The sequence below is a fragment of the Mobula hypostoma genome, chromosome 17, assembly GCF_963921235.1.
Source record: "Mobula hypostoma chromosome 17, sMobHyp1.1, whole genome shotgun sequence".
NCBI classification, from domain to species: domain Eukaryota; kingdom Metazoa; phylum Chordata; class Chondrichthyes; order Myliobatiformes; family Myliobatidae; genus Mobula; species Mobula hypostoma.
The window spans coordinates 53,525,114-53,534,845 of record NC_086113.1 but is presented as its reverse complement, the minus strand read 5'-3'; the positions used below and the strand labels follow the sequence as shown (position 1 = coordinate 53,534,845).

At 39.8% G+C, this 9,732-nt stretch overlaps 1 protein-coding gene across 1 annotated transcript; it reads left to right on the top strand.

Annotated features, from left to right (window-relative positions):
- The first annotated feature begins 762 nt into the window (after positions 1-762).
- bloc1s4 (biogenesis of lysosomal organelles complex-1, subunit 4, cappuccino) lies at positions 763-9,221 on the top strand. The gene is made up of 5 exons (XM_063069367.1): positions 763-1,016; positions 3,329-3,400; positions 3,812-3,913; positions 5,015-5,149; positions 8,554-9,221. The coding sequence occupies exons 1-5, from the start codon at positions 816-818 to the stop codon at positions 8,653-8,655; spliced, it is 612 nt and encodes a 203-aa protein (XP_062925437.1). The 5' UTR covers positions 763-815; the 3' UTR covers positions 8,656-9,221.
- Positions 9,222-9,732: the final 511 nt, after the last annotated feature.

The window sequence follows — 9,732 nt, the reverse complement described above, 5'->3', positions numbered from 1 at the left end:
CCTGGTCCGAGACTCACCCACTGTAGGAAACATCCTCCTCACATCCACGCTATGCAGGCATTTCAATGCATGATAAGTTTTGACAAGAGCATTCTTCTAAACTCCATTGAGTGTGTCAACCCTTTCATTCCTGGAATAATTCTTGAAAACATCCTCTGGACCCTCTCATATGCCAGCACATCTTTTCTTAGTTCAGGGGCCCAAAACTGCTCACAATACTCCCAAGTGTAATACGGCCAATGTCTTATAAAGCCTCACCTCAGATCCTTGCTCTTATATTCTTCTGGGAAGCTTACCTCATCTCCTTACCTGCCCGTCACCTCCCTCTGGCACTCCCCCTCCTTCCCTTTCTTCCATGGTCTTCTCCCCTTTCTTATTATACTTCCCCCTTCTCCAGCCCTTTATCTCTTTCACCTATCAGCTTCCCAGCTCTTTACTTCACCCCCTCCCCACTTCACCTATCATCTACCACCTTCCTCCTCTCTCCCTATTTTCTTGCACTAACTTCTCATCATTTCTCCAGCCCTGATGAAGGGTCTCAGCCAGAATTGTTGACTGTTTACTCTTTTCAATAGATGCTGCCTAGCCTGCTGAGTCCCTCCAGCATTGTGTGTGTGGGTGTATGTGTGTGTGTTACTTTGCTGGGACAAGTGTGGGACCGGGAGAACTGGGCGGGGCTATGGAAACTGGGCGGGACAGAGAAGTCGGCGTGACCAATTGGAGAGAAGATGGTTGGGGAGGTTCAAGCGGACTGGACAATGTCAATGGTAGAGGCGGGCTGTCTGGACCCGTAGGCGATCAGTTGACTCGGTGCGATGGCGGAAGCGTGGCTCGGGGTCCCGAACGGTGCTGGTTCTTGTGAGTGTTCGGACGGTCGAGTTATCGGACAGGAAGAAGACGAAGTAAGAGAAGGCCCCGAGCCGGGCGCGTCCCGAACAGTGAGCGAACAGGAGGTGCTGCTGAAGCAGACGGCCTGCTTTTACTCGGAGTGTTTAACAGCCAGCGTTGAGCAGGAGGTAAGTACCGGATTCCCGGCGCTAGGGTTAGACTAGGAACACCCAGCGTCTGTAGATCATGTGAATGGGGTTCAGGGCTGTATCTCCATTCTTTACTTTCTCCTTCCTGGAAAGTTTAGGGCTTCAGTTTAGGGTCCGGTTCCTAAACCACATTGTTTCTGCAAAATGTAGGGAAGCTTTAATAACTCTTTCAAGCCGTTCACTGCGGTAACCGTACTGCAAAAGTGCCTCTCAAGCGTTTTGGAGCCGGTGATGAACTTTTGCAGTATAGTCACCGGAGTAAGATCTCGCAAAGCACCGTGACGGTGACACGTTGAGGTCGACTGTGTTGGTTGGGATGTCTGCTTCCAATAAATGTACTTATAAGTATAAGTACCGGTTGAGCACCCCTTATTCGAAAAGCCTGAGACTGGAACTGCTTCGGATTGCAGATTGTCTGCCTCTATGTAATGAGATAGCTTGGGGATGGGACCTAGGTCTAAACATGAAATCAATTTTCACCACGATACAGCTTGTACATATACCCTGAAAGTAGGTTGATAATATATTTTAATAATGTTGTGCATGGAGCTATAAGGTGTACTTTAAACTATCTGAAATTATCACTATCTCGGACACCCAGGTAGACGGTCAGTGGCTGTTTAGCATAGCCATCAGTCCTGACTGTACATTTATGTGCTACTGGTAACGGTCTTTGTCCTACACTTGTTCATAATACATACTTACTGTAAAAATTATTATATACTATTAAAATAATGAAAATATAATGTGTGCAGGGTAACAAAAGCAACACAGCATCAGGAGAGTAGCTGAATCAGCTGTTGGACAACAACAAACTGTTCTGGCAGTTTAGTTATGGATTGTACTGTCAGTTTGCTCCGACCCCAGCATTAGTTCCAGGGCTGCAGCAAACTGAACACTTCTCTACAGTATCAAATAGTAAACAATTCCCCTCCTGTTCTGGCATTTGCTGTTAACTGGTGCATGCCAGCAATCATCAGTCGAAGAGAAGAATGTTCCATTAGTATTTACTTCTGAACTACTTGAAACATTTTTGCAAGATCTGTATCTTGTACAGAAGCTTAAAGACCTTCTGTATTCACCCTGCTAGAGTGCAGCTACTTCCTCAACTTCATCACCCCAGCTCTGGCCCTGGCCTCTCTTGCTGTCCTAGTGAAGCTCGTCCATGGTTTTCCCATGTGCTTCATTTTCCTCCCATACTCTAAAGACATGAGGGCTTTGCCACTGTAAATTACAACTACTGCCTGGAATGATTGGGGATGCGAAAATTAGTGGAGAATATGATTGCTCTGTTACCTGGCCAGATTGATGATCTCCATCTTAAAAAAAAATAGTGGGGGAAAAATTATATCCCTAACCCTGGAAATATTCAGAAAAGACTTGCAGAGGAATTTAACCGTTCAGGTTTAACAAATACAGTTCCTCTTCCCACTTCAGTGCATTATGGATCTGCTGTATTGCCATTGCCAGATTTAACTACTAAAACTATGGATGTACAGTTTTGTTTAGATGTAAACAGCTCAAGAGAGGTTGAGCTTTCTTTATTGCCTCTGCCAGTGCCTAACTCATTACTTGAATTACTAATTACTTGTTTATTTTCCCATTTTCATCCTTTCCTCTATAGTTCAATAACTAATATCCAAAGAATTACCTTGGAGTCTCCAACAATTTCACAAATTTCTTTGATTCAGTAGAGTTGGGATATTTACTAGAAACCCATTTACTTACTGGTGTTATGCCACTGGCGTTTAGAGCAGCAATGAACATCTTCCACCTCTGCTGGTGTTCAGAACTTCCTTCACTGTGTCAGTAGCTTTTTCTTGGTTTTCAGTGCTGTCAGTCATGCAAGTCCCATGTGGAGACTCAGGAATACCGTTGCACTCAGATGTTGAATGATTCTTCATTGCTGTTTCTCTAATAGTTTTCTTTTACCAGTCAGGGTTGTTAGATCTGAGGTGAACCCCCAAACATGGAGGACCAGTGGACTGCTCTCAGTCTGGCTTCTGCCCTTTGACCTGTTTGGCATGGGTTGACCCTACCAGGAGCCAAAGCATAAAACCAGGACAAGGTTGTGGTCCTCTTGAAGGCTAGAAACCCGTAGCTTCCTAAAATAGCACAAGGGAAGTCCGTCTATAATGCGATGATTTAATAAGAGAAGGCAAGATAATAGGAAAGCAAATGGAACACTGGATATCTAAGAAGTCCTTTCATTTTCAGAGGAATTTGGACATAGTTTAATTGGACATCATTTTCAAGATGGTATGGCTCCAGTTTGTTTTTTTGAATTGCAGGTTCAGCAATTGGAGACATGTTTAGAAGAAATGCTTTCCAGAGTGGATGAATTCTGTGGGATGTTGGACATAGTAAGTGATTTAACGTCCTTTATTTTTGCCCTTTACAGGTGCTTTGGTTATGATATCTTCTGCTGTGCTAATCCTATCTTGTGCAGATTCGCCATGAGCAGCATCAGTGGGTGACATTTTAAAATTAAATGCCTTGAACACACTTTCTCAAGAGGGAATGCCTCACCCCAGGTCTAAATGAAATATGACTCGAGTTCACCGCAAAGATAGATGGCCTTAAAAGGCAGATGTTACAAGGACTTGGAATTTACCAAATGGTGGTTGGAGTTTCAAGGCAAGAGCTAACTTTTGCAGCTTCCTTGAACAATGTGTTAATGTCTCAAGTTGCTATCACACAAGTGCATTATTGTTTTAACCTCTGGAAATGCAGAAAATACAATCAATAGAATCAAACGCCCTTTTCTATTGTAGATTCGAAATGATTCTTCACAAATAATGAATGAAAATATCCCTGAAATCCATGCTAAAGCTGATGAAATGAAGCAAATGTACAAAAAGATTGATAAACTTGAGGTGAGTAGTTAGCTATTGCTCAGCATGTATTTTGAATTTGTAGAAGCTGTGGCTTCAGGTTAGTTACAGGCATGCTATTGGAAGGATTCCTGTACAGGGCACTTACCCCTTAAATTCCTATTCTACATTGACATTTGAAATTATCTTCGTAAATTTCCATTTAAGGATCAGTTGAACATTCAGAGAAGTGTGACATCTGGTACTGCTGTTGAATTTGTTCTCTCTCCCCACAGCCCTGGAGTTATTTTCTTAAGGCTACTTGTTGAATTTACCTGTGATATTTGCACAAAGAATATTCCAAATCACCACAGCACATTATTAGGTTTTTTTAAAGATCAGCTCTATGTCCAATTAAATATGTGTCCTGTTTGTCAATTATTCTACCAAGTTAAAAAGCTTTTCATTCCTATACCAAGAAAGGGAAGATACTTCAGATTTTAATACCGGTTATATGATGTCCACGATGGTTCAGCAAGTAATTCAAGCTGTTTCAGAGCCAACATGTGAAGGCTTAAGTTTAAAGAGTCACACCAGTACCTAAATCTGTTCTCTGGTGCCGTTTTGAGGGACTAATGGAGGATTGGCTTGTATCATTGCAGATGGGGATATTAAACTGAAGACAAAATTGCCTCTGTTATATGCAAAAGAGTCCATAGCAATCATTTCAAAGAGCAGGGATGTTGCTCCCACTACTCAACTCTTCTTTCTCCATTGGAGATGATTGGAAAGAAAGTATTCTTACTCTCGTATTATTGACCACATTTCAAAAGTATTTTAATAGCTGTCCAGTAGTTCAAGATGTGTTGAAGGTTTGAAATCTTCTGTAAACGTCTTCTTTATTTTAGATAGTTTTCACATAGTATTGCAGTAAAAGTTGACCCTTAGATGAATGCATAGTTTTTTAGTTTTCAGTATATTTTCAATGTAATATTCATAAAATAGAAATTTCTTCTACATGGATGTCGGTCAGATGTGACTCCGAGACAGAAGCACATTTTTATCAGCAATTCAGTTTATTTTCAAGAAATGAATTAAAAAAGTCATTGAATATTTAAATAATTAAATTTAGGCCTTAAAATAATTGAATAATGCACATTTCAGGCTTTTGTTAAGATGATTGGAAAGAATTTATCTACGCTGGATGATCAAGTAACACAGGCAGAAGCTGAGCTCGGAACCTTTCCAAGTGCATTTAAAAAAATCTTGCATTCATTCAGTTCTTCTGCATTCTTTAATGTGAGTAATATGTTATGTTTGGTAAAACACTTAAGTTTTGTGTGTTGTAACAATATTACATTTATTTGTGGGAGCTTCAATAGCACTATTGTTCAATAGTGTATAGTAGTTTTATTGAAAGTCTAGGCAAAAGGACTAATTATGAACTATGAACAAAAATGGATTAAAAATAGTGAACATCTGGAACAAGCAATGTTGTATTCATCAATAAATGGGGGGAAAGTAAGTTAAGATTTGAGATGTGGATTAGAAGTCACATATATCTCTTTAAGTCGAAGGCAACGTGTTTGATCAAGTGGAAAGGGACAGAAAGAAAACTTTATTAATAAGATTAAAACAGAGGAACTATGAACACAATGGAAAATTATTGGTCTAAAGTAGAGGCTCCCAACCTTTTTATGCCGCAAAACCCTACCATTAACCAAAGGGGTCTGTGAGCCCCAGGTTGGGAACTCCTGGTCTAAAGTTTTCTGCCATTTGCTGTTTATGGCTCTGCAAGTGCAATCTGTGTGATAACTCTGAGCAGGGTAAGTTGCATAATGGAGCTAAATTGAAATCAGCATCCGAGAAACTGAGGAAGATGTTATAACCATATAACAATTACAGCACAAAAACAGGCCATCTCGGCCCTTCTAGTCCATGCCGAACTCTTACTCTCACCTAGTCCCACCGACCTGCACTCAGCCCATAACCCTCCATTCCTTTCCTGTCCATATAGCTACCCAATTTAACTTTAAATGACAATATCGAACCTGCCTCAACCACTTCTCTTGGAAGCTCGTTCCACACAGCTACCACTCTCTGAGTAAAGAAGTTTCCCCTCATGTTACCCCTAAACTTTTGCCCTTTAACTCTCAACTCATGTCCTCATGTTTGAATCTTCCCCACTTCTCAATGGAAAAAGTCTATCCACGTCAACTCTATCTATCCCCCCTCATAATTTTTAAATACCTCTATCAAGTCCCCCCTCAACCTTCTACGCTCCAAAGAATAAAGACCCAATTTGTTCAACCTTTCTCTGTAACTTAGGAGATGAAACCAGGTAACATTCCAGTAAATCTTCTCTGTACTCTCTCTTATGTCATAGCAGAAACGGAAAACTAATTTGACAATAAAGGTATAAAAATATTTATATCAGCTATTTTATTAAAGAATCTCCGTCAATTAAAGTCTGAAGGAATGATGGCTCATCTTCAGAGCAGTCACATTTTAATGCTAAAAAAGGTTTATGAGCAATAGATATCATTTTAACACTTTGTAGAAAGGGTAGATATCGAGTTGGAATTAGTTTTGTGGTAAATTCATTTAGTATTTGCTTAATTGAGTTTGAAGGGGAAACCAAATGAGCAATATTTGAAGCTTGGGTGGTGTGCGTCTCAGAAATGTGCTTCGTTTCCACATGTAGTCCTTCTCACCCTCAGCCGACACTGCTGCATCATCTGTGCACAGAACTCATGGCCTTGCTGTTATGATAGTAGTTTTCAAGCCATTATTATTACAAACTTATGAAAGAATCCGAACTAAAACTAACTTCTAAACTTGAAATACTAATGCTAGAAAGATGCATGAGATCTTCAGTATTGATAAAAAGGAACACGCAGAATTAGAACATAATTCAGAATGGTGTTCCATTTATAAAAAAAAAACCATCAACTCTATACTGCAGAGTTAACTCCCACGTCAGACACACAAGTAAATTTGGAACCTGGTTATCACCAAGGCTTAGCATGTATTAGTGCAGTGTACTATGTGCATTGTCTTTGCTGAGTAAGGGGTATATTAAATCTCCCAGTAAGCTGGTAGTTTTTCTGAACTGTTTAAAACTAACCCCATTAATTCACCAATACCCTTTACAATTTTTTTTTTAAGATGTTACATGACAGAATAATAAACGTGAACCAGGTCAGGTTAAAGGGAACTTAAGAAACAGAACCCCCTTACTGGAGTCAATGTACAGCTCTTTTGTTTTACTGACAATGACATGTCAGTTTGTTCTCATGGCATGTCAGTGGGCTCTCTACCTCCATGTACTTCATTGTTGTGGCTCCCACTGCTCTGCCGGTGTTTGCGGTAGCAATGAAGGTCCTCCGTCTCTCACACGCACGTTCTCCAAGAGTGGAGCAGTGGGCCACTCTTCGTCTGGCCTCTACCCTTTGACCTGTTTAGCATGAGTGATCCTACCATGAGCCAAAGCACAAGGCCCTGTCTCCAGCCAACATAGCTCCATGGGACATTGAGGCACACAAGCCTCCAAACCCTATGACAAGGGTGTGGTCCTCTTGGATGTCATGTAATTTAACTCAGTGATTTCTAATGTGGCATTATCTGCAACTTTTAGACTGAGTTAGTGCAAAATCTGGCCACGGATTTGTGAGTGTATGAGAAGAGAAGGGGAGCACTAGTGTTACGGATTATCATGACAGAGGTGTTTCTCTGTATCCTTAATGATCGTGGTTTAGTGATCAGGAAAACAAGGAAAAGGCTGGACAGGGCTTTGAGCAAAGACTGAAAGCAGTTTCATTCAGTCTTGAACTAGGATCTTAAGTCTAAACAATAGAAACTTGAAAGGCATGAGTTGTTAATTGGTTAAGGTAGATGGGGAAACTTGAATGAAAAGGTATAATATTAACAATTGATGGCTTCACATTTAAATAATTAGCCAATATCTTAAAGCAGATGATGTTATTTGCTGCTGTTCAGAAAATGAGGAAATCCATGGTCACGTGCAGAAAGATTGGGGATAAAGCATTTGGTCTTGGGCTAATGTGTTCATGCAACACTCACATCCTTTATGACGAAGGGCTTTCCACTCTGCTTGACCTGCATCTGTTTTCAGGCTTTTTACTGTAGATTGCCAGCACTTTTTTTATATTTTCAACTTATCCCACAGACATCAGGTATTTGTACATTAGATTTTTATACCTTGTATTCTAATGCCTCAAAAATATTCCAAATAATGTCTGAATTAATTATTTTAACTCCTTGTATATTTATATTTGATTATCTTAATCTTGTATGTTCTAACCTTTATCTTAAGTTCCCTAAAATGTTTGTATAACATTACATGAGTTTTATTTTTCTGGTTTGCAAAATGTGAGCATTACTATGTTTGGTTTCTGGGTCCGTTTTTTGACATTCGTGCTGGAGGCAGGAGATCCCATGGAACTGACACTTGACTTTTGGGAAAGGGGTGTCCACGACACAACTAGATACCTCGTGGGTAGCTTCCTTTGACGTTAGCAGCAACAATGTCACTTAAGCACTGACTCAAATTGTAGCTCAATTCAGAGAAATTCTTTCTTTAGGTTGGTGGGAATGTGCTATTTAACTAATCTTGCTGAAGTTGAAGGCTTAAAAGCAAGTGACTGAAAGACGGATTGAGTCTGTTTGTTTTTCTCTTGTAGAAACCATCCTTTCCAAAGAAGCAACAGCAAAAATTTGAGGTTGCACCTCTCTTCCAGACAGAAGACTACTTCCCTGCAAATAGTTTTCAGGAACATGAATGATAACACTGAAATAATAGCAGTACAAATGAGGGGATCAAATTTGTTGAACCCTGAAAGAAGCACTTAAGAACCTTGTGGACAATATTGAAACAGTGTTAAAATTGTGAAACAAATCTTGTCTTCCTTTTGAATCTTCAAAAAATTACTTGAGGTATAACACTGTTACCTAAGTACATGCACTGTTGGATGGTTGGTTTAGACTGATTTTAGATGTTTGTCCAACCTGAAGTTTTGAGATCTTTTGATAATTTAGTTCTCTTCTGAGACTGGATTTGTTTGTAACAGTATTCAATCCTAAGCCATATTTTTGCACTTTTTGATTGTATTACTACAAAGTTTCCAAAATCTGCTGTTTTGATTAATTGTACCAGATTTTAGAAGCAGAAATTCTTAAATCGCTAAATTAGATGTTTTATTTTGTACTAATGACTTCTGGGCGCTGGATTCTGTTTCTTTTTGCTTTGAGAGGTATTAAATTGCCTTTAGGTATTGCAATTTTTAAATCCATGCAGTATATCTTTTTTAATGATTAAAATAGCTCAAGATTCATTCCGTCTCCAAACATATTTCAAAGCATGCCAGGTGGTGGTCTTTTATTAGGAATGTTCGGATCCACTTACAAATGTATTATTGATGTGCAGGAGTGTTTAGTTTGTTCTTGTACTAAATGACTTTATGGGCAGACTCCTACTAGGAATGTCATAGATTGGACAGTGACAGTGAATTTGTGTTGTATTTATTATAGCAGCTCCTAAAATGAGATCCAAGAAGAGGTATTGTGCTCATCAACTTTTAGTGTGCCCAAGGTTTGAATGTTTGGTACTGCACTGGTTATTATCAAAAATAGGCACCCACACAAGAATATATTAGGAAGGGAGACAAGCTCAATGAAGCAGAAGTGCTCTGCTCTGCCTAGTCTATGCGTCTGTCCCAGTTCTGAAGAATATACAGTTGGCCATCTTTCAGAAGCTATCAGCACTTTTCATGACATCCTATCCACTAGTTGGGGCTGCATCAGCAATACAGCTGGGTGATCTGGCGGGGGTGACAGTAACCTGAATATCATCTCCAGGCTAC

Coding starts and splice junctions, on each gene's coding strand:
- bloc1s4 (XM_063069367.1), top strand. CDS start 816: ATGGCGGAAGCGTGGCTCGGGGTCCCGAACGGTGCTGGTTCTTGTGAG. Junction 1,017..3,328: donor CAGCCAGCGTTGAGCAGGAG/GTAAGTACCGGA, acceptor TTTGAATTGCAG/GTTCAGCAATTGGAGACATG. Junction 5,150..8,553: donor GTTCTTCTGCATTCTTTAAT/GTGAGTAATATG, acceptor TTTCTCTTGTAG/AAACCATCCTTTCCAAAGAA.